Source organism: Ahaetulla prasina, chromosome 17 (genome assembly GCF_028640845.1).
Source record: "Ahaetulla prasina isolate Xishuangbanna chromosome 17, ASM2864084v1, whole genome shotgun sequence".
Classification (NCBI taxonomy): Eukaryota; Metazoa; Chordata; class Lepidosauria; order Squamata; family Colubridae; genus Ahaetulla; species Ahaetulla prasina.
Window position 1 is genome coordinate 720,207 of NC_080555.1, and position 27,092 is coordinate 747,298.

The 27,092-nt window shown below is 54.3% G+C and overlaps 5 protein-coding genes across 6 annotated transcripts; 3 read left to right on the forward strand and 2 right to left on the reverse strand.

Annotated features, from left to right (window-relative positions):
* Window positions 1-21: 21 nt before the first annotated feature.
* On the forward strand, window positions 22-4,380 carry VPS72 (vacuolar protein sorting 72 homolog). The gene is made up of 6 exons (XM_058159975.1): window positions 22-684; window positions 1,013-1,165; window positions 1,713-1,821; window positions 1,970-2,152; window positions 3,033-3,177; window positions 3,409-4,380. Exons 1-6 carry the CDS (start codon window positions 211-213, stop codon window positions 3,788-3,790), a joined length of 1,446 nt encoding a protein of 481 aa, XP_058015958.1. The 5' UTR covers window positions 22-210; the 3' UTR covers window positions 3,791-4,380.
* A 1,219-nt stretch (window positions 4,381-5,599) lies between these two features.
* Window positions 5,600-13,564, forward strand: TMOD4 (tropomodulin 4). Its single transcript, XM_058159982.1, has 10 exons — window positions 5,600-5,713; window positions 7,696-7,860; window positions 8,681-8,837; window positions 9,842-9,964; window positions 10,507-10,596; window positions 11,149-11,279; window positions 12,166-12,273; window positions 12,393-12,536; window positions 12,762-12,906; window positions 13,347-13,564. Exons 2-10 carry the CDS (start codon window positions 7,735-7,737, stop codon window positions 13,367-13,369), a joined length of 1,047 nt encoding a protein of 348 aa, XP_058015965.1. The 5' UTR covers window positions 5,600-5,713; window positions 7,696-7,734; the 3' UTR covers window positions 13,370-13,564.
* Window positions 13,565-14,941: 1,377 nt separating this feature from the next.
* On the reverse strand, window positions 14,942-17,835 carry SCNM1 (sodium channel modifier 1). Its single transcript, XM_058159983.1, has 8 exons — window positions 17,757-17,835; window positions 17,270-17,340; window positions 17,071-17,159; window positions 16,718-16,815; window positions 16,476-16,576; window positions 16,202-16,368; window positions 15,284-15,398; window positions 14,942-15,196 (listed from the first exon to the last, which is right to left on the reverse strand). Exons 1-8 carry the CDS (start codon window positions 17,805-17,807, stop codon window positions 15,097-15,099), a joined length of 792 nt encoding a protein of 263 aa, XP_058015966.1. The 5' UTR covers window positions 17,808-17,835; the 3' UTR covers window positions 14,942-15,096.
* A 982-nt stretch (window positions 17,836-18,817) lies between these two features.
* On the forward strand, window positions 18,818-21,364 carry LYSMD1 (LysM domain containing 1). Its single transcript, XM_058159990.1, has 3 exons — window positions 18,818-19,144; window positions 19,891-20,207; window positions 21,114-21,364. The coding sequence occupies exons 1-3, from the start codon at window positions 18,974-18,976 to the stop codon at window positions 21,283-21,285; spliced, it is 660 nt and encodes a 219-aa protein (XP_058015973.1). The 5' UTR covers window positions 18,818-18,973; the 3' UTR covers window positions 21,286-21,364.
* A 722-nt stretch (window positions 21,365-22,086) lies between these two features.
* Window positions 22,087-26,483, reverse strand: TNFAIP8L2 (TNF alpha induced protein 8 like 2). Of its 2 annotated transcripts, none has more exons than XM_058159992.1 (2): window positions 26,362-26,483; window positions 22,087-23,553 (listed from the first exon to the last, which is right to left on the reverse strand). In XM_058159992.1, the coding sequence occupies exon 2, from the start codon at window positions 23,395-23,397 to the stop codon at window positions 22,837-22,839; it is 561 nt and encodes a 186-aa protein (XP_058015975.1). In that variant the 5' UTR covers window positions 23,398-23,553; window positions 26,362-26,483; the 3' UTR covers window positions 22,087-22,836. The 2 variants fall into 2 exon arrangements, with proteins under 2 accessions (XP_058015975.1, XP_058015974.1); XM_058159991.1 differs by lacking the exon at window positions 26,362-26,483 and adding an exon at window positions 25,517-25,642.
* Between the last annotated feature and the right edge of the window lie 609 nt (window positions 26,484-27,092).

A 27,092-nucleotide genomic window follows, 5' to 3' on the forward strand; every position in this document is an offset into this window, starting at 1 on the left:
AATACAACCACACCCAAAGTCTCCTAACCAGCCATTAAAGGAAAAAGTGCAGGATTTGATTTTTTATTTCCCTCCCATTAATCGTTGCAAATTCCCAGCACGGCTTGCGACCCACCCACCCCGGACAGCCCGGGAAAAAAAAGGGGGGGGTTGAGACGCAGCGCTACTTGCAGCCCCGGCCGTGGACTCATAAATCAGCCCAGGACTCCAATGGAGCCTCCAGGTCCAGCAGCAGTCTACCTGGAGCAGCCCTCCCCCTACCTATTCCCGGGGGCCGCCAAGCCAAGGCTGGAAGCCGCCCGCTCTCCCGCCTTAAAAGGAGGCCGGAGGAGCCGGGCTGGCTGCTGCGAGGGCGCCCCCGCCTCCATGGGCGCTCGCTTGGCTCATTCCCCGATCGCCGCATCGGCGCTCGACTTGTCGCGCCTGGCCGCCCGGCTCAGCGCTTCCGCCCCCGCAGGCGCCGCAGTGGCGAGCCGAGCGCATGGATCGAGCGCAGGAGGAGGAGGAGGCGGCGGCGGCATGATGGCGGCGGCGGGAGCGGCGGGCTCGTCGGCCTCCGGGTCTTCGTCGGGCCTGGCCGGCGGGCGAGCGCCACGGCGGACGGCGGGGAACCGGCTCTCGGGGCTGCTGGAGGCCGAGGAGGAGGACGAGTTCTACCAGACCACCTACGGGGGCTTCACCGAGGTCGGCGGCGGAGGACCGCGGGGGGGGGGGCGGGGCCAGGACGGAGGAGGCGGGGCTCGGGCGGGATTGGCTGGAATAAAGGCAGGGGGCGGGGCTAAGAATTCCTCCAGGGCCCGCGTCCCCAACCGGTCGCCCCCGGGCCGCCCTTGATTCCCATACCCATCCTCCCCGTCTCGGTTTCAGGGTGGGAAGGATGGGCTTTCTTGTGAGAGATCTTGCAGCCTTTCCCCTCTCGGGAGATGCGGGGTTACCCTATCCATCTTCCTGGGAGATGGGTATTGTAGTCCAAAGGAAGGATGGAGCTCTGGAGTCTGAAATCTTCTGGCAGGAATCGGGCGACGACGAGTACAAGGGGGACCAGTCGGACAGCGAGGACGAAGTGGACTCCGACTTCGACATCGACGAAGGGGACGAGCCCAGCAGCGACCAGGACGACTCGGTGCCCAAGAGGAAGAGGAGGGTGGTCACCAAGGCCTACAAGGTGAGAGTCCCTGCTGGGCGGCAGCATTGGTGGCGTCTGGGCAGCGCCAGCCCCAAAGCGGCCCCGTTTCAATCAGAATAGAGCCGGAAGGGACCTTGGAGGTCCTCTAGTCCAACCCGCTGCTCAAGCAGGAGACCCTATGCCATTTAAAAACCTCCAGTGATGGAGCACCCACAACTTCTGGTGGCAAGTTGTTCCACTGATTAATTGTTCTCACAGTCATGAAGTTTCTCCTTAGTTCCAGGTTGCTTCTCTCCTTGATAAGTTTCCATCCGTTGATCCTTTAGGTGCTTTGGAGAACAACTTGACTCCCTCTTCTTTGGGGCAGCCCCTCAGATACTGGAAGACTGCTATCATGTTTCCCCTAGTTCTCCTTTTCTCTAGACTGGCCAAGTCCAGTTCCTGCAACCATGTTTTTGCCCCCAGGCCTTTAATCATCTTAGTGGCTCTTCTTTCTCAGGAAGAGCGGATCCTATTCTTCCAGGCCCCTAAAGACTTTTCCACCCACTTAGCAACGTGCCACTGAGTGAGTCTGAACCTTTTGCAGGAACCCCTCAAAAGCCTGAGGCTGAAGAAGCCTGATGTTCCGGCCAGCAGCTCGCAGAAGACCCGAGAGGAAAGATCAGCACCTGCAGAACTGGAAGACACGGTGGACAGTGAGTGTCCCTGGAGGGAGGGGGCAGCTCTGTGTGTGTCTCTGTGTGTGTTTGTGTGTCTGTGTGATGCTTCCTTCTCTCCCAAGCCTGACCCGAAGCCCCCTTGCTCGGCCTCCCAGCTCCTCTTCTTCCTCCCACCACCCTGCAGGCCGGAAATACATGCGCCAGTCGACTACCGAACACACCCGCCAGACGTTTCTACGCCTCCAGGAGCGCCAGGTGCAGTCCAGGCGCAAGAAGGGGGGCGGCCCCAGCTACGACAGACCCCTGACCCAGGAAGAACTCCTGAGGGAGGCCAAGATCACCGAGGAGCTCAACCTGCGCTCTCTGGGTAAGCCGGGCCAATTCGCTTGCCAAAGCAGCTAGTCCACATTGAGGAAGACAGAAGCGCTTTTTCGAGCAGCTCTCAATTATTGGCCTGTTTCGAGGGGTTTTAATCTACGTCCCCTCGTCATATTTTATGGAACGCGTTGGTCGGCGTAATGAACGTTGTTGGTCTCTGGGACAAATGGAGCAGAAATAATCCATTTTGAAAAAAGGAAGGCCTCTATTCTCACAGGAAAGTAGGAAGGATTCCAGGATTTGGGGCCAGAGGTTTGCTGAATGGTGATGTGTCTTGCCCGCTCTCACCACAGCCGGGGCCTTCTTATCTGCTTCCGAACGCTGAGGAATGTCCTAGTATGCCTCCCGGCCCCAGCCCTGGCTCCATGCCCAGACAGGCTGAGGAGGAGGAAGCACCTCCCGGCCCCAGCCCTGGCTCCATGCCCAGGCAAACGGAGCAACTAGACCCCTCCCCCTCCCCCACAGCATGTGAGCCTGAGGGAGTTCAATTGCCAACAGCTGCTGACTGGAGTGACCCTCGCTTCAGAAGAATTGATAGGCGGCGGCGTCAGAAGGAAGGGAGGGGCAGGCCTGGATAAGTGCTGAGTCATGGAGCCACACCCCATGGCCTATATAAAGGACCTGCTTTCTGGCATTCTCTGAGTCAGGCAAAGTCGAACTTATCTTGCTGAAGTCACTTTCTGGTCTCCTGCCTGCCTTGAGAACTTTGCTAGGACTTTGGCAGAGCTGCAGAGGCAAGCCTGATTCGGATTTCCCTGACCCGGCCGTCAGCGGAGGAGTGGGACACGACTGATGGGGGAGGGGGTCAAAGGTGGGAGCCCTTCCCATGCCGCTGAGCCCCTCCCTCAGAGCTTGCCTCTCTCTTGCAGAGACCTATGAACGCTTGGAAGCGGATAAGAAGAGGCAGGTACAGAAGAAGCGGAAGTGCACAGGGCCCACCATCCGCTACTATTCAGGGACGATGCCCCTCATCTCCGACCTGGGCTACAAGGAGGAGAACGTGGACGTGGAGGGGTAAGTGCCCCCTTCCCTCATGCTCGCTGGGCAGGGGGCGGAGAGCAGCAGCTTTGCCCAGGACTTACCAACATACATTTTGGCCTCAGTTGCGGTCGTAAGTCGAGGATTATCTCTACCACAATGGCATTTAGGACACCCGGCTGCCGTTGTGGGTCCTGCCCCAAAGGCCATTTCGCCAGCCTGACCAGGGTCTGAGAACTGACCTCTGCTTCCTTCTCCGTCTCTTAGGTTAGAGCAGGAGGGTCTTCTGGAGACCCCCTCGGCCGCCGCACCCGCCGCAAAATGTTCCCGCACCTTCATCACCTTCAGCGACGACGAGACCTTCGAGCGCGTCTTCCCCAGAGCCCCGCCCCCCAAGCTGCCCGTCAAGGAGGTCTGCCCCGTCACCCACAAGACCGCCATCTACCGCGACCCCGTCACCGACATCCCCTACTCCAACATCCGCTCCTTCAAGATCATCCGGGAGGCTTACAAGAAGTACATCACCGCCCACGGACTGCCCAGCGCTGGCGCCTCGGCTGCCCTGGCGGCTGGCTCCCCCATGCCCGACCCCGGCGTCCGGCCCACCAGGCAGAAAATCATCATCAAGCAGAGCGTGCCGGCCACCTGAAGGCCAGGTGGCCTCCCCGTTTCCACCATAGGTCATTTGGCACCAAAATCGTGGCAGACCAGCATTGACAGCTTTCTTGACTTTTGGGGTGGGGGTGGATTTAGTCAGTTTCTGACCAGTTCAAGAGGGGACTGCAGCTGAACCCCAACCCCCAACCACACCCCATCTGCAATCTCAGTCTATGGTGGAAGCTTAATATTTCCTTTTATTCCCAGTTTATTCCTTTCCGATTCGCTACGTTATCCTGATGGTGGAACGGCGCCTGAGCACAGGCAGAGTTTCCGATCTGTCGCTAACAAACCGGACATGAGCCACAATAGCTTAGTGCCAGCTCCTTCACGATTGTGCATAATTCTGATTCTTTCCTAAAACATCTCATGATTTTTATTTCTGTTAGTTTCTTGTTTCTGGTTAGATTTTTGTTTCCGTTGTGACTCTCAAGTTATTTATTTTCTGTCCTTTTTTTGTGTCCCATATGGGACTGTTGTAGAGAGTGGCTCCTTCACTCTGCTGGGAAATTCTGCCGCCCTCAAATCTTCCAGGCTGGATCAGGGCAGGAAAAGCGGTAATCCCAGCCATGGCTCGATATTCGTTTGCTAGTATTTCTTTTTTTAAAAAAAAATAAAAATGATAAATGCATAGCTTCATAGTAAGTCCTGATTCTTAATTAAACTGACCCCATCAAAGCTGGAATAGATCGCTCTGCCAGCATTCCTGTCCTGGGTTGCCTCGGTCAGGGGAAGCCTTGATCAGCTTTAGGAATATTTTCCTGAAGATCAGGCGGAGAAAGGTCATGTTTAGGTCCCAGCGCAGAGATTTCGGGATGTGAGAAAGCTCCTGAACAGGGAGGAGTTTCAAACTGAGATTTCCACATTTGCTGATCAAATCATGTCAGCAGAGGTTAAATCTCCCAATAATCCCATTGGCGAATGGAGGAATATAAAAGTTTTATCAGAAATATTAATGGTAGAACTTGATTAGCTGGAATGGCAGCCTTATTTCAACACTTCTTCGCTCGCACGCCTGTGGGAAACAGCCCGGCCAGAAAGCGTAACCCTGTCCGGGGCTGCAGGATGCCCCGCAGAACCTCCAAGGTCAGGGGCAGTGTATCTGAAAACTAAAGGCAGACCGCAAGCGAGGGCTGTTGTGTCCCAGCCAGGAAATCTGCTGGAAGCCTCTCTTGGCCAATGAAGAAGGAAAAGTACTGATTTAGACAGGCTGGGGGCTGTTTTGATGGGGGGGGGCTCTTCTGCTCTGAGCAAAACCATGGAGGCTTGGTGAGACTCCGGGTTCAGAGGCAGTTTACCTCTATCATCACTTGGGAGCAGGATGATTATTGGTCATATTTGCAGAGTGTCTTTTTCTTTGACTGACCTGTATGGGAATGGGGGTGCGAATTAAAGCAAGCAAAGATTTTTAAGCACTTTACCACCATGGATGGAAGAGAAGGAGACATGGAAAGAAGGAGAAAGGGAGAGGAAGGAAGGAAGGAAAAGGAGGAAGGAGAAAGGGAGAGGAAGGAAGGAAAAGGAGGAAGGAGAAAGGGAGAGGAAGGAAGGAAAAGGAGAGAGGAAAGAGGAAGTGAAGAAAGGAAAAAGGGAGGGCAGGAAGGAAAGGAAGGAAGAAGGAAGGAAAGAGAGAGGGTGGGGGGGGGGAAGGAAGGCAGGAAGGCAGGCAGCCTCTCCCTCCGGAGCCGGTCATTCCCCCCCGCGGCCACTGGAGGCCGGCGGGGCTCCGCAGGGCGGCTGCGGAGTGATTGATAAGCGAGCCTGCCGGGCGATCCCCCCCCCCGCCCTTCTGCCAGGCTAAAATAAAAAAGCGCTGAGCTCACCCTCCCCTCGGCCGCCTCGCCATTGGCCGCCCGCTGGATGCACAGCGCCGGGGGGGCCGGCGGGGGCCAGGCAGAGGCTGCCGCTGACCAAGGTAAGCATCCGGAGCCCTCCCGCCGCTCCGCGCTTCTCGCCGCACCTGGGCGCACCTGGGCAGGGCAGGGCAGGGCAGGGCGGGGGTCGTCCGGCTTCAGCAGGCTCGCTTCTGCGGGAGGGGGGGCGGCGGTTTCCATCTCCCAGGCCGGCGGGGGTCAGTCCGAGACTCCCGCCGATGCTCCTCCGGGTGCGAATTCAGCGCCAAGGCTCCTTTGCGAGTCGGAAACCGGAGAAATAAACAAGCTCGCTTTGATCTGGGCTTGGCGTCCCGCTACCTGGCCACACCCGTGATGGAGCGCGCGGGGGGGGGGCTACTCCAGGCCAGGAGGGTCCTCTGGGGCCAAAGATTTGGGGAACGGGTGGGTGGGTGAGCAGGACAGAGAGCCCGACGTCTGGAGGGTGGGAGTTTTGCTTTGAGCTAGTTTAGCCCCGGAGAGAAAAATGCTCTGGTCCACAGGGGAGTTTATGTGGGGATGAGACCCGGAGGTGGGGAGCAAAACAGGGGTCTGGAAATAAATGTGCCATTCAGGAATAAGAGTGCCTCTGAGCTTACAGCTGCTTTCGGCTCCTGGACAAAGTGGCTTGCCTGCACAAAAGAAGCCACTTCCCTCCTCTCCCCCCGCCCCATAAGGCTAAAATCATCCAAAGAGATTGATTATTAGATGAATTCCCTCTAAAATGGCACCAATAAAAAACATAACACCCCCCAAATCTGATCTTCCATAAGTCCTTGAAATGTCCAGCTTCCCTCATACTGGACAAATGCAGGTTTTCCTTCCCTGAGTGTATGTGTGTGTGGGCAAAATACACAAAATATTTTGGGCAACTTTCTTGAAGATGGAGCAAAGCAGAAACCGCAGACAGGAAACGTAAGCAAAGGGATCCTGGTTGGTGATCCCTCCATTGCCAAAGAGAAAAAGGGGATCCAGTCCCAGCGGCTTCTTGTAGGTCACCAGCGGCCAAGGCAGAAGTTCAACCCTCCAGCTCAAATTTCTACCTGCTGGCCTGGGTGACATGTGAAGAAAGAGGAGGGGGGAAGGCCTGAAACGGGGACATTTGCTAAACTTGTTTCTCCCATGGCAAATTCACTTGTTTCGTGGGGAGTTGGGTGGGTGGGTGGGTGGGATTTTCCCCCCCTCCACCTAGCTTGTTCCCAAAAGTTGTGCAGGTTCCACTCTTTGGGATCGACTGGATCCCTTAGTTGCAATAGGAATTGACTGATTGGCAGCCGGCTGACACACAAAGAGATGGTTTGCAACTTCACAACTTGGGACAAAGTGTTGGAAAAGTTGTGAAGATGCCTAAAAAGCGGGGGGGGGGCATCCAGATGTGGTTCGTCCCCTCCTACCGGTGGACCTCAAATCTGGCTACAGCACCGGAGTGGGGGGTGGGGGGGAGTCAGTGCCTGGCCGAGACATCTTTATGAATGCTTAGATTTCCATGTGCAGGGAGCTCTGGCTAAAACCACAGCAATCGCTGCTCGTCTTAGATTTCTCGAGGCATAAAAGGAGGCCTCGGAGGAACTGAATCTGGGGCCGTAAACCGGGTGGGAGCAGAGTCAGCTGGTCCCATAGCTCATTCAACACCCTTCTCCTTCCTGCCCGCCATCAACAGCTGGCCAACCCAAAAGGCCAAGACAGCTCAGCGGCTGACGAAACTCTGGAAGCTGCTGCTAAGTGCCTCTTCCATTGATCCTCGAAACAATGAGGGAATCTGCAAAGGAAGGCATCAACGCCCCCCGCCTCCCATGCAAGATTCATCCAGCTGTCCCCCAAATTCCAGGCGGCACAGCTGGCGAGATTAAGATGATAAGAGCATTCCGACAATCATGAGGCAGGGAGTTCTGCTGACCCATCCACTAATAGTGCCCCCTGTTGCTCGGTAAGCATGTTTGCAGCACGTTCTTTGGGCTACCCATAAGCTACAGCTCTACCCCCCACCCCCACCCCCCACCCCCGGCCTGGCTGGGTTTTCTTACAGGAAAGACCCTCCGCCAACTGCCTCTTGGCTACCCTCACCATGACGACTTCCTACCGACAAGAGCTGGAGAAATACCGAGATATCGATGAAGACAAACTCCTCAAGGAACTCTCCCCGGAGGAGCTGGACCAGCTCGATATGGAGCTGCAGGAAATGGATCCAGAAGTGAGATCAGGGGCAACCGGGGCGGGGTGGGGGGGGGAGGGAGGACTCTGCCAAACTCTGGATTTCACTCTGAAACGCTCCAAATCAAACGGACTTGGAGCCTCTTCCGTTGAGAGATTGGGAAGACGGCAGTCCTGCCCAAAGTAGCAAAATTGTGCCATCTTTTGGGGAGAATCAGAAAGTTGTGACTTATTTAGTTGTGACTTACCCTAGGGCAGTGATGGCTAGCCTTTTTGCCATCGCGTGCCAAAAGCGGGGGGACTGCGGGGGGGTCGTGTGTGTGTGTGTGTGCCCACAACCATAATTTTATGCCCCCACCTCACATGCACGCGCGACCCCCACTTTTGGCACTCAATGGCACGGTGGGCCCGTTTTTCACCCTCCCTAGGTTCCAGATCCTTTCTAGGAGCCTGGGGAGAGCAAAAAATGGGCCTTCCCCACCCACCCCACAAGCCCTCCGGAGGCTGGAAACAATCTGTTTCCCTATTTCCGGTGAAAATCAGCTGGCATGCACGCCAGAGCTGAGCTCATGTGCCATAGGTTCGCCATCACAGCCCTATGATAAGATTGGGGGAGTGATAAATGTTATCAATAAAATAAATTCATTCGTTCATTTGGCACATTTTTATCACTGCTTAAAAGATTAACCCATCCCCAAGCCCATCATCCTGCCCCCCTTTTAAGCACTATTTAGACTCCTGCGCCAGGGGACAGTAGTGTGCCCCCCCCCCCACAATGCTCCTGGTGGGTTTTTACAGGGCATTGAAGGAGGTTTTGCTCTGGCCATCCTTGGTACCCTGATGTCTGCTCTGCTTCCTAGAATATGATGCTCCCGGCTGGGCTCCGGCAACGGGACCAGACGAAGAAGGACCCCACGGGGCCCCTGGACCGAGACGCCCTGATGCAGCACCTGGAGAAGCAGGCGATGGAAGCGAAGGAGCGGGAAGACCTGGTGCCCTTCACGGGGGAGAAGAAAGGCAAGGGCCGCACTGCCCACCTGGCCTCCACTGTCCATGCTGGCAAGGCTTGGGTGACGCCTGGGGTCCCTCCTTCCCTCCCCAGGGGGTTTCAGGACCCAGAGGGGGAAGGAGAGAGCCAGCCCCAACCAAAGCAGAAAAACCAAGGAAAATCCCCTCTATTCTTAGAGGGGAGGGAGGGAGGGAAGAAGGAAGGAAGGAAAGAAGGAAGGAAGGAAAGGATAGAGGGAGAGAAGAAGGAAAAGGAAAGAAGGAAGGAAGGAAGGATAGAAGGAGGGAGGGAGGGAGGGAGGGAGGGAGGGAAGAAGGAAGCAAGGAAGGAAAGAATTTTGTGAGCTCTAATAGAATATAGAATAGAATTTTTTATTGGCCAAGTGTGATTGGACACACAAGGAATTTGTCTTGGTGCATAGGCTCTCAATGTACATAAAAGAAAAGATACGTTCATCAAGAATCATAAGGTACAACACTTAATGATAGCCATAAGCTACAAATAAGCAATCAGGAAAAAATCAATATCAATATAAATCGTAAGGATACAAGCAACAAAATTATAATCAAACATAAGTGGGAGGAGATGGGTGATAAGAATGATGAGAAGATTAATAATAGTGCAGATTTAGTGAATAGTTTGACAGTGTTGAGGGAATAATTTGTTCAGCAGAGTGATGGCATTCGGGAAAAAACTGTTCTTGTGTCTAGTTGTTCTGGTGTGCAGTGCTCTATAGCGTCGTTTTGAGGGTAGGAGTTGAAACAGTTTATGTCCAGGATGTGAGGGGTCTGTAAATATTTTCCCAGCCCTCTTTTTGATTCGTGCAGTATACAGGTCCTCAATGGAAGGCAGGTTGGTAGCCATTGTTTTTTCTGCAGTTCTAGTTGCTTATGAAGGAGGCTGCCTGTTCGAACCCCGCATGAGTCCCCCACCGCACTACAACTGACTTCAATTTCTTTGCATCCTCCTTTTCTCTTCCGTTTCTCACCCTTTTCTGTCTCTCTGTCCACAGGGAAGCCTTTCATCCCAAAAGTTCAGAAGAAAGAAGTCATCAAAGAAGAGGACGTGATCCTGGAGCCCGAACTGGAAGAAGCTCTGGCCAATGCCACCGATGCTGAAATGTGCGACATCGCAGGTAAGAAGGAGGCCAACAGGTGCCAAACAGCGAGGCGCATCCAGGGCCCCCATGGAGCCTCCCTATCCAGGGGCAGTTGGCTGCGAACCGCCCTTTGCTGCCGCTGTTGCAGGCAGGGCCCAATCCCGCTTTGGATCAATGCACGCACACACACACACAAAAAAAGCTTCAAGGTTTGGTTTTTGGGATGCAGCTTCTTTGTAGCAAATACCACAGGAGATCAATCCCTCCACATTTTGCAGCCTCGCCTGGCCCAGCCAGTGGCAGAGAAATGGGGGGAGGGGAGGAGGGGGGTCAGCGGCCTGCCCCACATCAATACTCAGCAAGAAAGTCTGTCCCTTGACAGGTGTAAGCCGATAGGGCAGCAGCCTTTCTCCTTTTAGTCCCTGCCTGGCACTCTGCCAGCCCCGTCGCTCGCTCAGCTTTAGCAACTGTGCCAGGCCAGGCTCGGCCGGGCCAGAGCGTGCCTGATTTTGCAGCAAACCTGGTTATTTTTTGAACCTGGATGCAACTGGGCTTGTTTTCCTTCTGCCTCCTTGCAGCCATCCTGGGCATGTACACCCTGATGAGCAACAAGCAATATTACGATGCCATCTGCAGCGGCAACATCACCAGCACCGAAGGCATCAACAGTGAGTGGGTAGGGTTGGGTTTCAGGGCAGTGAAACACTTAAGAGAGGAGTCGCTTTCCCGTCAAGTTTCTAGTCCTAGTGACAGCCACGCCTTCCCCTGCCTCAGCTGCAGAGGTGAAAGAACGAGAGAAAGAACACTTCGGCTGGTGGGAAATTAATATTTTCCTACCGTGTTGTTACAAGGCGCATTTAAAACAGTTTGGGCAGGTAGAGATCATTTGATTCCCTGTCAACGGAGGGGCTTCGAGGAGACCAACCCAATTCTCTTGATTCAAAAGATGCCCCTACCCAATTTGACTGAATAGATCCCCCTACCCAATTTACCAGTTGGCTGAACACTGTATCGTTCACTACACAGCTCATCATCCCCTGCCAAGGGGGGGACAACCTGGGGGAGGGGACAGAAGAGGGTGGTCTTCAGACTAGGAGCTTCTGTTGGCTTCCATCTCGCTTCTCAGCCAAAGATTAAGACTTGAGGGCAACACCAAGATGTAAGAAGAGGGTTAGCCAGACCTCTTTCTCCCCCCAACCCCCCAATCCTCTTCTGCACAGGTGTCGTCCAGCCAGACAAGTACAAGCCGGTCCCGGATGAGCCCCCTAACCCCACCAACGTCGAAGAAACCCTAGCGAAAGTCCGTAGCAACGACAGAGACCTGGAAGAGGTGAACCTGAATAACATCCAGGTGAGTGAGTGCCAAACCCACAAGATTACCCCATAGTGAATTGACCAGGGAGACGTGGAATGGTCCAATCAGGGATGAAATCCAGCAGGTTCTGACAGGTTCTGGAGAACCGGTAGCAGAAATTTTGAGAACCGGAAAATAACACCTCTGGCTGGCCTCAGAGTGGGGTGGGAATGGACATTTTGCAGTATCCTTCCCCTGGAGTGGGGTTGGAATGGACGTTTTGCAGTATCCTTCCCCTGCCATGCCCACAAAGCCACGCCCCCAGAACCAGTAGTAAAAAAAATGGATTTAAAAAATGGTCTTATCCTGGGATTATCCTGTTCTTAGTCCTTGATCTACGGCTGTTTGTCGAACAACAATTCCAAGTTATGACTGCCCTGCAAAAATTAACTTAATGGCCTGTACTCACACTTAATAACCGTTGCTCCACTCTGCGGTTATCAGATCACAATTCAGGTGCTTGGCACTGTCTCACCTTTACGACCAGTTGCCGCGTCCTGTGGTCACAGGAGCACGATTTGTGAGGGTTTTTTTTCCCGTTGGGGAGCTGGATTAACAACCCTTGTCAAAACGGCTGCAAATCTGATCCCAATTACGACCGCAATGACTTCTGACAGACGTTCCGACTCCAATGGAGGTCGTAAGTCGAAGACTACAAGAAAGCAGGAGCCCATATTGTGAACACGGAGGTTGTCGTTCACACCCCACACCTGTGAGGGGGGGTGTGTGTCACAATTTTTCCTTGCCAGCAGCTTCAAGTTAAGAATCTGGAAAGGAAGAAGTGGCCTAAAAGGAAAGGCCGATGAGGAGGGCAGAGGAAAAACGTGGCCATCCAAGGTGTGACCTCAACAAAAATGGTCGTTTCCTCTCTTCTGTCGTGCAGGACATCCCCATCCAGACCCTGAAGGAGATCTGCGAAGCGATGAAAACAAACACCCACGTGAAGAAGCTCAGCTTAGTGGCCACCAGAAGCAACGATCCAGTGGCCCACGTAAGCTCCAAAATCCTCTTCCAGGGATCGGCACCCAGTGGCCGTTGAGCCTGGCTGCCCTTGGGCTTTAATTCCCACCCCCGTGATTCTCTCCTCCTCCGACCCCTTTTCCTATCCAGGCGGTGGCCGAGATGCTAAAGGAGAACAAGACCCTCCAGAGCCTCAGCATCGAGTCCAACTTCATCACCAGCGCAGGGATGATGGAGGTCATCAAAGCCATGAAGGGAAACAGCACCTTGGCCGAACTGAAGGTGGACAACCAGGTGAGGGGCCCTCAACTTTAAGCTGGTGGACTACAACTCCCAAAGTTGCTGGCTGGGGAATTCTGGGAGTTGAAGTCCACCCAGCTTAAAGTTGACACGGTTAAGAAGTGTCCAACACCATCGAGCCAGACTTAGGGATCCTGCATTTCCCCAACTGTGGAACAATGACATTTTAGACACCCTCCCAAGTTTCCACCTGACACTGTTTCCCCTCCCTCCTTGCAGCGCCAGCGGCTGGGCGACTCGGTGGAGATGGAGATGGCTGCCATGCTGGAGAACTGCACCTCCATCACCCGGTTTGGGTACCACTTCACGCAGCAGGGCCCGAGAGCCCGAGCCTCCATCGCCATCACCAGGAACAATGAACTGCGTAGGTTGGCCGAGAGTGGAGAAAGAGAGGGAGAAGGAGCAATGCAGGGAAGAGGAGGGGAGAGAAGAAATGGATGAGGAAGGGAAGGAGGGAGGAAGGAGCAATGGGGTGCAAGAAAGAGAAAGGGAGGGAGGGAGGGAAACGGGGAAATGGAGGATAGGGGAGAAGATGAGAAAGGGAAGGGAAGAAAAAGATGGGTTAGGGAAGCGAAGAACGGAGGGAGGGAGCGGAAAGGAAGGATGAGAAAGGGGAGGGAGGAGTGGAGGATAGAGGAGAGGATGGGGGAGGGAAGCGAAGAAGGGAGGGAGGGAGGGGAAGGGAAGGATGAGAAGGAAGGGGAGGGAGGGAGGGAAGGAGGGAGGAGCTGGATCAGTGGGGGGGGGGGAGTGGTCATTTGCTCAGCCCTCTTCCTTTTCATCTTTTTTTTTTTCCTTTTGCAGGACGCAAACAGAAGAAGACATAAATTGGGGGTACAATCCATCATCCCGGAAGCGACTTTCATGGCTCAGGCATCTCCCCATGGCTATAACTCCAAAGCGGCCCAAGAGCCATTCTGGGTCTCACGTGCCCAACTCAGGTTTTTTTTCCTCCCTTCACCTCCGAGGGCCCCCCCGTCTTTTAAATACCTCTGTAAATAAAAGAGATCCGAAGGATGCTACCCCTCCCCTCCCTCCCCAGGGATGACCTGTCTTTTCTTCTTCCCAACTGGCTTCCGTTCTGCCACTCAGGCGTCTGTGATCTTCCCGAGGCAGTTAAGGCTCTTAATTACAGGTGGTCGACTTACGGCCACAACTGAGCTCAAAATATAACTTCAAATGGTCACTAAATGAATTATTGTAAGTCAAGGACTACCTGTACTTGGTAGGCAGGAATTTTGACCGTAGACTTGGGGGGGGGACGTCTTTTCCATAAATAAAGGGGCCTGGGGTGGAAGGAGGGAGGGGCTTGGTTCTCCAGTCCACAGGAAAGGCAGCTGAGACCCTTCAGAGATGAAGAGGGATTATTGAACATTTAAGCACTGGGGTGGGGGGGAAGCTTCATCGGATTCCTTTGCTGGGGACAAGAAATGGCTCAAAGATTTGGGGAGGGTCAGACCTATCTAGGCAACCTGGGGTGGGGGTGGGGGCAAGAGAAATAAGAAACAGTCAGTGGGGGGGGGAGGGCAGGCAGGACCAGAACAGGATCCAACTCGCCTTGGTTTTCCTCTCGGCTGGCTTGGCTTCCGGTGGCCCAGGGCCTCCGTCCCTGCCTGAAACCAGAGAAGACCAAGGCTGTCCGCTGTCCGAAGAAGCTGCCACGGGGGAGAATTATCCCAAGCAGGTGTTGCTGGGCGCAACCCCCAGCCCGTCCTTGAGACACAGCAGGCGAAATGGGAGAACCAGGGGGTCGGGTTGCAAGGATCCTGGAATGGCCGCCTGAGGAGGAGGAGGAGGAGGAGGAGGAGGAGGAGGAGGAGGAGGAAGGGGAGTCGCAGGTCTCTGAAATTCCCAAGGACGGTACAAATCCTTGCCTGCAGGGAGCATGCAAGCAACAGCTTTTACAATGTGAAGAAAGGAACCAACAAAACTGCATTTAAAACTGCTCCATCCGCGGGCACCCAAATGTAGATTATGAGCGGAAAAAAACAAATGGGAATTCGAACTGTATTAAACTGGCACCGAGTTTCCAAATTTTCAGACCTAAACCACTCAGACAAGGAATCTAAACCAGTTGGTTCCTTTTCACTTTCCAAAATAGAAAAATCAGATTTCCCATCTTCGTGGTTCTGCGCGACGTAAATAAGAAAGAGCAGCTGAGGGAGAAGGCCAGCTCTTTCTCCGCAGCAGTTCCCCTAAATTCTATTTTTATTTACTTTAAAGTTGTCTTGGGGGCTTTTCTTCTCCAGCCGCTCCCTTGCTCAGAAACTGCTTGGAAACTTTCCAACCAACTGAAACGAAGGCATTGTCAGAAATGCACCCAGGGAAACAAAATGCAAACTGCAACCAAAGACAAATAAACGCCAAAAACTGTACGAGTAAAAGACAAAACACAAAGGTGGCAAAAAGGATGCTTTCAATGCACGAAGGTCACAGTGTTCGGGCCAAAAGTGCTTTTTCTGAGAGTTGTGCTCTTTCATTCCAGATTTCCAGGATGTTCTTCACACACTTCCAAAGTACGGCGGGGTGGGGTGGGGGCATTTTCCATCCGCCATCAGGATGGGGGCAGCGTTGGGGGCTCCTCCTCGTCCGAATCGAACTCAACGTTCTCATCTTTGACCCATTTGCCCGACCCGTCTTGAATCCACCCTGAACTGCAAGAAAAGAACATTTGAGCTGAGGAAGGAGACTCCAGAATAACGCATAAGGCCCCTCCCCCAGGGCCTCTTCCCTGCCCTTACCTTTTCAGCTTCAGGTAATGCTCCAAGGTGCGTCTCTTCTCCGGATCGTTGGGCTCGGACGATTTCCGGGTTGTGCGCCTCTTTCTTTGTCGGGCAGCCTTTTTCTCCCGAGTCTCTGCGAGAAAGAACAACGGTGAAAATGACTGAGCTTTGCTCACGCAGGACCCCCCTGTGGATTGCAAAGGCCATTTGTTGTGCAGGTGGAGCCAAGTGGAGTTTGTTTATTTATTTGTCATGAAATGTATTTGCCCCCATCTCAGGGGTGAAATGCTCCCGGTTCGGACTAGATTGCCCGATCGGGTAGCGATGGTGGCGGGTAATTCGGAGAACCAGTAGCAAAAATCCCTGCCCGCCCCCGTCCATGCCCAGCTGAGCCATGCGATCATCAGAGGGTTTCTTTTTTTACTTTTAAAAGCATTTTTTCTTTGGCTGAAAAAATGCTTTTAAAAGTAAGAAAAAGCCTCTGATGATCGCCCGGTTCAGCTGGGATCATCAGAGCCTTTTAAAAGCATTTTTTCCACAACCTCTTTGGCCGAAGAGGTTGTAGAAAAAATGCTTTTAAAAGTAAAAAAAAAAAGTTGACCACGCCCACCCAGGCACATTACCCCCCCCCACTAAGCCACGCCCACAGAACCGGTAGTAACAAATTTTACATTTCACCCCTGCCCCATCTGGTTTCCAGAGACTCTGGGCAGATATAAAACAATAAGCCACGTTTAAGCCACCTTTCATGCACAAATGGTTCTTGGACCTAAACAAGATTCACGTCCCACGTTCCCTCTTCCTGTCCTCGACACTTCCCTGGCTAACTCTGGTCCTTTCCCAGGATTAGGGTTTATGCTCCCTGCGAGGTGGACCTCCCTTCCCTGCCCATTTTGTGTCTGGGCTTACTTACAAGATCTCAAAACAGCTTCTGACCTGCTGTTGCGTGTCCACAGCCGGACAAACGGGCAGAGGGGCTCGCTTCCTCTTCAACTTGCCTCTCTTCGTCCACCGAGTCAGAACCGGAGGGTTTGGGCATCACTGGCATTTCCGCTGCTCTGAAGCCGGCACTCGCCCCTGAACTGCCGGCAGCAGCCTCATTCCTGCACCAAATCAGAAACCGCGGAGATCCAGATGTTCATATTAAGTGACTTTCCTGGCATAGAAAGCAGAGAAACAGCGGTTGGCCCTTTCCAGAGGTGGGTCTCACCTTTTGGGGCGGCAGCAGCTGTTGTAGGGCACGGTTTTCAGCAATGCATTCTGGGTAATCCTCCGCGTTTGGGCAAGCAATGGCGCCGGTCCCTGAGCCACCTAGAAAACAAAGCCAGAATCTGGAGGGTTTTTAATTTAACCAACTAAGTTCTCAGCGGCGACTCTAAGGCTCCCTCCATGCTAAGCATTTATTTCAGAATAAGGACTTATTTTTAAAGAAATGCACTCTGCGGGATCTACCTGGGCGCCATTTTCTTCCGCGTCCACGTACGCCTGATGCCGACGCTTCTGAATTTCGTTCTCGAGGGAGCGTTTCTTCCCGTAAAACTTCTGCAAACCTGTGATGGAGAGGGTCAAAAAACGTGCTCAGCAGCCGGTCTTTTAAGCCACCTGGACTGGAAGCAAAATCTCAGGGCCTCAGTCTGTAAAATGGGACTAAGCTCTCTGTGGCTTGTAAAGGCATGCAAACTGATTTGGCAGAGAGCCTCACCGAGTTCAGAGCCAGGGTTAGGTGTTTACCCTGGTTGCAAAGCTGAGGGAGATACTGAAATTAGCTGAAGCCCCGAGCCCGGGAGGATCCTGGCAGGACTTACTGGCTAAATGTTTCTTTCCAGAACGGTGAATCGTGAGCATGTCCAGAGTATCAAAAACCGGCCTTTGGAAGCAAACGGTGCAGGAATACCTAAAAAAGGGAGGGGGGGGGGGAAAGGCAAGCTTTGCTCACACCCTACACGCCTGGTGTACACAGCAGGCTCAGGATCAGCACTCGGGGCCGAGCCAGCCAGACCTCACCTGCCATCGCGCAGCAACAAGGCTTCGTCCTCGGGAATATAATTGGCCAGAAGCTCTGCCACCCTCCGTTTCTGCACAGGGAGCAAAAAAGGCAGAAATCCAACAGGTCAGGTTGTTTGCAGAAGCACGGGGGGGGGGCGATCACAGGGCACCTCTCCATGTGTGAAGCGCTTCCTACAACAACCCAGCGAGGGAGACCCGGTGGCTGTTGTCGTGCTCCAGGGAGGGAGGAAGCCTGTGTGTGTCTGTGAAAGGAAGGGGGCGAGCCCCCCACCCCACCCGAATGGTGGCCGCCTTGGATGCTGGACTACAATCCCCAACTTCTGGCTGTCGACGACTGGCAACCCTTAACGGGCAATCTGCGCTGGCCGGCACTCTGCACGTGCTCCGGCACTGCCTGGACACCGAGCAGCGAAGAGCTGCGAGCAAAGGACGGGGGGACCCCGGGCAGAAGACCCCCGCCATGCCCCAGATGCCCCTTCCTCACCTTGAGCACCTGCAGCTGGCTGGGGTCGTCGCCCTCCCGCTTGAAGGACATGCTCCCCCGCCCCAAAAAAACCCACCCGCTCGCCCCACCGCTGCCCCCCGCCCGGACAGGCAAGGGCTTCCTGGCTGGAGGGACGACCGGACTACATTGCCCAGCAGGCAGCGGGCCGGCCGAGCCCTTTTCCCTCTCCGCCAATCAGGACGCGACTCCCGGCGGACCGGCAGGGGGCGCTCCGGCCTACTTTTCTCTGCGACCTGCAGGCGAGAGACTCCATTTCCCAGCAGGCCCCGCGGGAAGTTTTGTTTGCTGCAAAAGCAGAGCCCGGAAAATCTTGCAAAATTATCCATCATAATAGAAAAAATCGTGAAATTATCTCTTATTGTCCCGAGGAAGGGGCCTTTTCCCCCACCCTCCCATTGCAATGAGAAAAAGCTCCTCCATTCGGATGGGGAGGGGGAGGAGAAAAAAAAAAGAGGAGCCCTTCCTTCTAGGACGGCTTTGCCAGAGGGGCAGCATGGGCTATGTAGTTTGTTTTCTGCACCCCAGACGAGGGGCGGGGGGAGAAGCAACTGGGGCGGCCAGGCACGTCAATGGGCAAAGCAACCAGGAACGACGTCGGGGGGGGGAATTTTAAAATAGGGAAACTTATTAAGTCTTAAATTTGCACCCTATGACTATCATTAAGTGTTGCAAGTCTTGTACCTTGATGAACGTATCTTTCCTTTTATGTACACTGAGAGCCTATGCACCGAAGACAAATTCCTTGCGTGTCCAATCACACTTGGCCAATAAAAAAATTCTATTATTTGAAAGAAGGGGTGGGGGAGGCTGGGGGGAGGGGAAGGGCCAGGACCACAACTCCCAGCAGCCTTTGCGGGCGATCCACCGGCCGAGAGGGCGGGGCCGGGGCGGGGCTTCTGTTCAACTGACCGCCGGAGCGCAGCAGCCGCGATCTCGGGGGTCTCCATGGGGCCGCTCGCCCGCCTTCTGCCGGCCCTGGCGGGGGGCGCCTGCTGAGATGCCCCGGGCGGGCGGTGGGCGGCGGCAGCAGCGGGGCAGCAGCCGCGATCTCGGGGGTCTCCATGGGGCCGCTCGCCCGCCTTCTGCCGGCCCTGGCGGGGGGCGCCTGCTGAGATGCCCCGGGCGGGCGGTGGGCGGCGGCAGCAGCGGGGCAGCAGCTTCCTTCCCTCCTCGGGGCGAGCCTCGCGGGCGGCGGGATGGCCTCCCCCTCCGGCCAGGGGTCTCCGGGGGCCGCCGGGCTGCTGCGGGGGAGCCGGGCGCGGTCTTACGGCAGCCTGGTCAGCTCGCCGGTGCGCGAACGGCGGCTGGAGCACCAGCTGCGCCCCGGAGACACCTTGCAGGGCCTGGCCGTCATGTACGGGGTGACGGTGAGCGTGCGGTGGGGTGGGACGGGTGCGTGTCCCCTCCCCGGGCTGGGTTGGAAAAGGCAGCAGCCTCTGAGCATGCACAGAGTGTGTTTCCGGAAGGGGAGCTCATCGAATCTGCAAGAGGCGGTCAGAGCACCACCAACCCCTCCCCCCTCTAAGATAGACGGCCTCTCCCTGTGGAAGCTCCGTTCTTGCAAGGGCACCTGATCCAGTGGAGAAATCCAAATGTCTTTTACTACCGGCTCGGTGGGCGTGGCAGGAGAAGGATACTGCAAAATCCCCATTCCCACCCCATTCTGGGGCCAGCCAGTGATGGTATTTGCCGGTTCTCTGAACTGCTCAAAATTTCCGCTACCGGTTCTCCAGAACCTGCTGGATTTCACCACTGATCTGATCCCATCTCCTGTTAAGGCCTTCGGAACTGGGTATTTCCTCTTCTAAACCAGACCCCCCCCCAATCTGCAGGGAAGTTCAGTTTTGTTTTAGCCACAACTCCCATAAGCCACAGCAGGCAGCCCAGCACCGCAAGGTCAGAGGCTCTGCCTGTGCAGAATGTCTCCAAAAACATTGCCCCTAAAATCAGCCAACGGACCCTGGGATCTACAATTCGAATTTAAAATTTGGCACAGAGAGGACCAAGGGGATGTTGTGTCTGCTCAGGGCGGTGTTGTTTTTTTGACCGAATGAGGACTAGCCCCTTGCTTTGTCCTCCTTCTGCGTTGCATCCTTCTTCCTTCCTTTTCCAGACGGAGCAGATCAAGAGGGCCAACCGGCTGTACACCAACGACTCCATCTTCCTCAAAAAGACGCTCTTGATCCCCACCAAACCGAAAGCTTTTTCCAACGGACTGAACTTTGAGGATGAGGAGGAAGAGGAAGGGCAGCGGGAGGCTGTCCTGCCCGAGTCGACCAAAAAGCAGAAGCAGCCCCGGAAGAACGGCTCTTCGGGGGGCTCAGTCCCCAAACACGACCTCTCGGCTGCCGATTTTCTCTTCAAACTGGATTCCGAGATCCGACGGTCCAAGCAAGCAGCCGCCAAGAAGCTGCGAGAAGGAGAGAGCAGGTGAGGGGGGGGGGTTGCAAGGAGCAGACGATTAACAGTGTGGGGGGGGGGGGTCTACATGCAGGCAGTGCTGGCCCAGCTGCTTGCAGGGAGCGCTGTTTTAGGTAGCTCGGCGCAAATGAGCCAAGCTGCGTTTGGGAATGAATAACTTGACTTTTTTTTTTCTCGGGATGGAGGCAGAAGTGTGGAAGTGTTTGCTTGAGAGAGGAAAAACTTTTTATTATGTTCGCTACCTTAAAAAAAACAGTTAAGACCTGAGTCAGGCGTGGATGGGGCACCACCAGGTAATTCCAGGCCGGCAGGATATTAATATTCTGGAGACCATGTTAGTAAAACTCACCTTTAATTCAACCTGACTAAATGTTCTTCCGGCCTCTGTGTTGTCCACCAGGGGGCGCCCTTGCTCTAAACGGCTTTGTATTCGAGGGAAGTTTGTGTTTTAAATTCTTACAAAAGACGCCCATGTAACAAGAAGATAGTTGCAGACTCTTAAACTGCTGATGGGGAAATGTTAACAGCTTCCTCTATTTCCCTCCCAACCCATAAAAATGAATGTTCATTTTTATTTTCTATATTTGTCTAATTTCTACAGCTTAAAAACTATTGAAACAACCAAGATGGTACAAAATACAATAAATACAGGTGGCATCAAATAAGGCTACTAATGGATGTTAACACAGCCAGGAAACGTAGATGGGTGGGTGGATTGGCTTGGTGGTAGACTGCCCCTCGCTCTGGAGGCTCAACGTCTGTTTCGCTCGAATTCATCCGTTGCGGCTAAAGGGCGCTTTCATGAAATGCCAGGCAAAGAAACTGGGCAAGGCAAGATGCTTGTTTTCCCTGGCACCCACTGGCACCTGGCGTCACCCCCTCCCTCTCTCTCTCTCTTCCGTCCTCCCCCTGCAGGATTTTGGGGGAGACATCAGGAATGAACCCCACACCTTCCTCCTCCGGCTCCTACCAGGGCGAGCCTTCACCCCAGACCCAGCAGCGGGCAGTCCTCGGCCCCGTGCCCCTCACCCGGATCGCCCGTGCCGATGCTCTGCTGGACCAGGAGGACGAAATCTTCAAGCTCTGAGACCCCCCGGCCCAAAAGGCATCAGCCTGACCCCCATCACGCTATGGGGAATAAAAGATTCCACGCAAAGGGACTTCCAGCTCTGGTTTCAGCTCTACTTCCCTTGGACACCCCTCCCCCCGCCAGCCGGCCAGGACGATGGGCGCCTGAGTGGGTCCCTTGCTTTGTTTCCCCCCCATTCACCCCCTACCCCTAATATTTATTGCCTCAAGTGCTTCTTTGTCCAGTAGCTTGACCTTGGAGGTGGGGGGGGAAACGGCCCCACATCTGCACCTCCTCCCTCTGCCTTCTCAGGCTCTTCGGGTCCATCCGGGTTCCTGGGAAGGGCTGTGGAGTATGGGCCAGAGGGGAGGATAGTGAGCAGCGCGTGCCTCCTTTCCCACCTCGCCCACCAACCCTCCGCCTTCTGATTTTTCTCGTTTGGAATTTGTGGCCCGTAATTCTCTGATTAAAGAAATACAGGTTTTGCGAATTGGTTGTGCTGCTGTTGTCTGTGCCGAATGTGGCTGTCGGAATGTTTTCAGGAAGTGACACCCGAGAACACCCTGGGGGTCTTCAGCAGCCCCAGGAATCCTTTCCCCCCCCCTCCCCATGGAGTCTCAAGGAGCCTCCCTGTCGTGTCTCTGCGTGATTCCCTCGCTCGGGTCAGGCTGATGTGAATGGGATCCAATTAGCTGCCCAACGCTCCTGCAGTGGAGGCCCCAGAGAAGGGCTTTTCCTTCCTGAGGGTGCCTGTTGTCTCTCCTGATGAGTCCCTGGCCTGCATGGAAGGGGGGAAAAATAACCCCAGAAACACAGCACTTGAAAAACCACAATCATTGTATTTTCAGATTTTGCATTCCCTGAGACAAAAATTCCACGCTGGGGAAAAGTCCAAACCCAGAGATAGGAAGGAGATGGGATGTGGGGGAGGGGGCATTTCTGAGTTTCCCCCACCCCAAAAGCCAAGCTAGGAATCCATTTCAATCATTTCCAGAGGATCATCTCTTATTCCAGACTATTCCAGCCAGCCAAACTGAAAGGGGGTGGGGTCCCCTTGAGGTCACAAAGCAGGTCCAATTCTGAGTTTTGGCTCACCGCAGATGCCGTAACAGGCACTTTCCAAGCACTGCTTGCCGGAGAAAGCAAAAAGGAAGGAAGGAAAGCATTTTCCGCTTTTCCAACTGACCACAATCCCTCCCCCCATCCAAGTCATGAAGAAAAAAACCCACATCCTTTGACCAGAAGGAATTGTCCATCAAGTGGACCCCATTTGCATTCAGGGACTCTTCCATCCAGCTGAAGAAGCCAAGAACTTTCATTCCAAGCTCCTAGTCCTCATTGATCCATTGCAAACACAACCTGCTGAGTCTTTAGGCCCCAAAAGCAAGCTCTGGAGGGTCGGTGGGTGGGTGGGTGCTTCCTTCCAGAAATCTGAAGCTGCCCCCCTCCTTTAAAATGTCCCCGGTACGAAATCCCAGCGGATGCCCAAGTGGCCGTGAGTTCCATCGGCTGACCCAGAGACCCCCCCCTCCCCATTCCATCCCCCTCTCCTCCCTCCTTTTGGGGCCGTCACAGCTTCCCTTGGTCCATGAGCTGGTTCAGCCCCTGGCAGACCCTCTCCAGGTGCGATTCAAAGGGACTCCCGGGGCTGTAGAGCCGGCCCAGCAGTTCGGCATCCGCGAAGTGGTCGAAGACGTGGCGGATGCGCCCGTGGGACTTGGGGGTCAGGTGCTTCTCCACCAGCCGGAGCAGCAGGTCCCGGCACTCCTCCAGCAGCTGGCCCAGCACGCCCTGCTCAAAGGTGAAGGCCACCTGGTGGAAGCTGACGGCCGTCATGGCTCCCTGGCGCAGCTTCCGCTTGAAGTCCTCGGCCACGGCCAGCTCGGCTTCGTTGAAGCGGCCATTGCGGAAAAGGACGGAGACCTTGACTGCCACTTTCACCAGGTTCTTGATGACCTTCTGGGAGGCCGCCCGGTCCTGCGTGTGCTCCTTGGAGATGCGGTAGAGCTCGTCCAGCACAGCTCCGCTGGTCTCATCGATAAACATGGTGACGGTGGATTTGCTGGCCATGCGGCTCAGGATCTTCTTCTCCGCTTGCAAGGCCAGGTTGCGCGAGCTGAAGGCCTCCATCTTGGCTGGGGGGAGGGGGGAGAAAAGGAGCAGCAGGGTGAGGTTGGGGGGGCACGACCCCAGGCTCAGAATGGGGGGGGGCTCCCCAGGAGAACTCCTTGAACCAGGGGGACGTTTTCCGACCAAAAAAAAAGATGAGGTATGAATGGCTTGAGTCTAGAAATAAAGGGAAAAAAATAAAGGAGAAATTAGAATGTACGGAATGTATTAGGAATGTACAATATGTAAATAATAAATATATAAGAATCTAGAAAAGCTTATTAATGTTAAATAATTTAATGTAAACAAAAAAAAGGGGGATAAGAAAGAAAAGAAAATAACAAATGTGATATGGGGGGAAAGGTATAAAAGCAAAAGAAGACCACTAAGAAACACTGTTTAGAAATAGGAAATATTTATATGCTATATATATTGTGTTTGTCAGATTGTGTAAAATAATAATAATAATAATAATAATAATATTTTAATTTTTATACTGCCCTTCTCCTGAAGGACTCAGGGCGGTTAACAGCCAGATAAAATAACAATACAATACAATACAATAAAACCAAAATTAAAAAAACTTATTCAATATAGCCAATAATTTAAAAATAACATACATTATAAAACCCCATTTAAAACCCAATTTAAAACCCGTTTTATGCCAGTCCTGCATAAAGATTTTTTTTAAAAAAAAAACAGCTTATTACTATTATTTTTTAGGGGAAATAAATCAGGTTTGCTGCGTCAGATCTGATTTCTGAAATGGATGCCACGTTAAGTAAAGCTTGGCTTTTTTTTAAAAAAAAAATATTTTTTTGAGAGGCCAATTCTGCTGGTTTGCTTCGACTTCCTCTGTATACCAAACAGTTCCTCTTCCGACTTCTCTCTCCTTTCAGCTCTTTGTTCCTTTTGCCTGAGGAAGAGACCTGCCTGTCTCCAAAGCTGGTCCCTTCTGAGTGGGCCCAAGAGAAAGGTTGCCCTGGTAGAAATATTGGGGAATTGAGGGGAGCCTTTAATCTTACGGTATCCAGTGCTGGATTTGCCCCATGCCTTGTTTGCAAGGAGTGGCTTTGATGAGCCTGTCTGCTTTTTTTTTTTTTAGCTATTCCCCCCCCCCGTTTTTTCTTCCTGGCTACCCCTCACCCACCCTCTCCGCTCCAGGTGCCAAGGGGGCTTCCTGCTTTTAGCTGCATCCTGCATTCTTTTCGGATCTCCGGGCAGGGAGACCGTTGGCCCTTAAATGCTGAAAAAGCCAGGGGAATGCAGACCCAGCCAGAGATGGGAGAGTAAAACGTATGGGGTTGGGTGGAGGGTGAACAGCGATGCCACCCAGTCTGGTCCCCGTTGCTCTTCCAGAGACTCCGAGGGCCAAAGGTGGAATCTCCTTTCTCTGCCTACTTGGAGGAGAGAGAGGAAAAGGGTGCCTCTGAGCAGGTGCAGAGGGCTGGGTCCCCAAAGACCGTGCTCAGCGACCAGCAGGCAGCCCGGTCCGAGTGCTGGAGGAGAGGCCAGAACGGAGGAAAGGAAGCGGAGTGGGTGCCCGCTAAGAGGCATCCGGCGGGTGCCTCCTCGTTTTCAAAGCAGCTTTCCCCCACCCCTGCCCGCCGACGCCCCCCGAGTTGCGGTCCCGGGATGCTGGAGGCGGCGGAGCTCGGCACGTGCAGCCCCAGGGCGAAACCGAAGCCCATTCCGCACACACACCTGGCAAGCTGCTGGCCCCTGGAAGATGCGTCCTGGGAGGAAAGGCGGCGCAGGAATCCCTGAAGGGGGTGGGGAGGGGGTGGCCCGCCCTGGGACGTCTGGAGGGGGATGCTCAGGGAGGGGGAAGGAAGGAGCACGCTTTGCATATGTCCAGAGGCTCACCTGAGCCTCTCCACGCCGCTTTCAGCCTTAGATGAAGAGGGCGCATTTTCTGGCGCAAAAGAAAAAAAACCCGACTTTCTAAAAAACCAGAACCTTCCCTAATTGTCTTTCGCCATCCCGCTGACTTGAGAGCTGGAGCCGGTTGCAACACAAGGGGGAGGCGAATGAAGCCCCCCCCCATCCACCCCAAAGGAAAGGAAGAGGCTCCATCATCCCCTTCTCCCCCCAAGAAACCTGCCCGGGAGGTACCCCAAAGCGCGCGGCGCTCACTCACCGGAGCTCCGCGGTCCTGCTGGCGCGTCCGAGACGCCCCTGCCGGCTTTGCACCCCGAGGGCGGGAGAAGAGCCTCGGGAAGGTCCCCCCCCCACCGCTTCGGGTCCCACCAAGACTTCCTCCCGCGGCGAGCCCGCCCCGTCAGCTGACCCGCCCGAGCAAAACCCGGCGCACCCCCGAAGCGAGGCAGTCTCGGCGCTGAAGCTCCCGCCGAAGGCAAGACAGGAAAACTGGACGGTCCGCATATTTGGTGCGCGGCGTCACCCGGGTTCCCGCACCTCTGCAGCCGCTTTCTTCCCAAGAAGGTCTGGACTCTGGTCTGAGACCTCTGCTCACACGTCTGGGCAGACCCGTGTCCGCGCCTTTCCCTCCTGGCTGGAGGGGGGCATTCTCCCCCCCCTCCCGGCCAGCCCTTTCCCTAGAGGCCTGCAGCATCCCCCTGCCCGGCTGGAAAAGTGGGAGAGCTTTTCAAAACCATCCTGGGAATGTCAAAACGTGACCCCAGAGGGAGTCAAGGGTTAGGGGATGCCGGGAACTCTCTGCCTGCCAGTGGTGCCTGTGGGGTCGTCTGGTCGGGGTCTCTGCTTGCAGGGGGGTTATAGGTGGGACTAATGTCACTAAAGGCAGGGAGGAGGGAAGACACCAAGTTTCTGAGCATGGCTAGAAATCCCTGCCTGCTATAGTCCCCCCAAAAAACATAGTTTTGCTCTCTTCACTTTGAAACACTGATTGTGGCCTCTTGCAGCTTGGCTCCCTCACACGGGAGCCGCATGAGGCTTGTTTGAGTCTGGGGATACCTTTCCCTTGGGGGTGGTTTCTTTACAACTGCACCCCCCCCCCATTACCTGGAAGAGAAACCCCAGGACAGACTGGTCTTTGAGTTGAATTTCCAGTATTGCGTCATTCTCCTCCTCCTGATTTTAACCCTCTGTCTGATGGGCTGTGTGTGTCCCAAAGAAATCGGATCTGACCTGCTTCCCAAGAGGCTGAAACTGACAAGCTACTTGAGCTCTTCAGGCCTCCTTGTCAGCAGTGCAGTTTCTCAAAAAGCAACACAACAGCACAAAATCTGGCCACCTCCCGGTCTGTTTCTCCCTTTTTTTTTATCTGAAAAGTTCTTGTTGATGGACAAGGAAAAGGAGGCAGAAAGACAGAATTCTGCAGTGGAATCAAGACCTTTCTCAAGGTGGGCAGGAAAGCAGGCGAGGGCAAAATCAGGGGGCCCTGGACGGACGCCCCTGTTGCACCTGGGTTCTCCCGCCCCATTTCTGGGCCTGGGGAGGGGGAGTCTTCTTGGGCTGGGCTTTGAAGGGCTCTGCTTACCAACTCAGCCTGAAACTTTAAAGCCGGAAGTTGAAAAGAGGAAGAGTGGAAGGAAACCACAACAGACAAAAAGGAAGTGAGTGGGGAGGGGGTGGGTGGGTGAGGGGAAAAGAGAGGGGGGGGGATTTCACAAGAGACAGCCTGCGCCATCATGATTACGATTCAATCTTTGTTTTTCAGTCTGACTGTTGGAACCCAGAAAAGCCCCGCAAGAGTCTTGCTTAGGGGAGGAAAAAAAATTCCTTTTTTTAAA

Bases quoted from the DNA above. Each gene is read 5' to 3' on its own strand.
- VPS72 (XM_058159975.1), top strand. From the start codon at position 211: ATGGAGCCTCCAGGTCCAGCAGCAGTCTACCTGGAGCAGCCCTCCCCC. The intron at 685-1,012 runs GTCGGCGGCGGA...ATCTTCTGGCAG, and splicing joins CCTACGGGGGCTTCACCGAG to GAATCGGGCGACGACGAGTA. The intron at 2,153-3,032 runs GTAAGCCGGGCC...TCTCTCTTGCAG, and splicing joins GCTCAACCTGCGCTCTCTGG to AGACCTATGAACGCTTGGAA.
- TMOD4 (XM_058159982.1), top strand. From the start codon at position 7,735: ATGACGACTTCCTACCGACAAGAGCTGGAGAAATACCGAGATATCGAT. The intron at 10,597-11,148 runs GTGAGTGGGTAG...TCTTCTGCACAG, and splicing joins CAGCACCGAAGGCATCAACA to GTGTCGTCCAGCCAGACAAG. The intron at 11,280-12,165 runs GTGAGTGAGTGC...TCTGTCGTGCAG, and splicing joins TGAACCTGAATAACATCCAG to GACATCCCCATCCAGACCCT.
- SCNM1 (XM_058159983.1), bottom strand. From the start codon at position 17,807: ATGTCCTTCAAGCGGGAGGGCGACGACCCCAGCCAGCTGCAGGTGCTC. The intron at 17,341-17,756 runs GTGAGGAAGGGG...CTCCCTGTGCAG, and splicing joins GCCAGCTGCAGGTGCTCAAG to AAACGGAGGGTGGCAGAGCT. The intron at 16,577-16,717 runs GTAGATCCCGCA...TTTGTTTTCTAG, and splicing joins CGGAAGAAAATGGCGCCCAG to GTGGCTCAGGGACCGGCGCC.
- LYSMD1 (XM_058159990.1), top strand. From the start codon at position 18,974: ATGGCCTCCCCCTCCGGCCAGGGGTCTCCGGGGGCCGCCGGGCTGCTG. The intron at 19,145-19,890 runs GTGAGCGTGCGG...TTCCTTTTCCAG, and splicing joins CCGTCATGTACGGGGTGACG to ACGGAGCAGATCAAGAGGGC. The intron at 20,208-21,113 runs GTGAGGGGGGGG...CTCCCCCTGCAG, and splicing joins CTGCGAGAAGGAGAGAGCAG to GATTTTGGGGGAGACATCAG.
- TNFAIP8L2 (XM_058159992.1), bottom strand. From the start codon at position 23,397: ATGGAGGCCTTCAGCTCGCGCAACCTGGCCTTGCAAGCGGAGAAGAAG.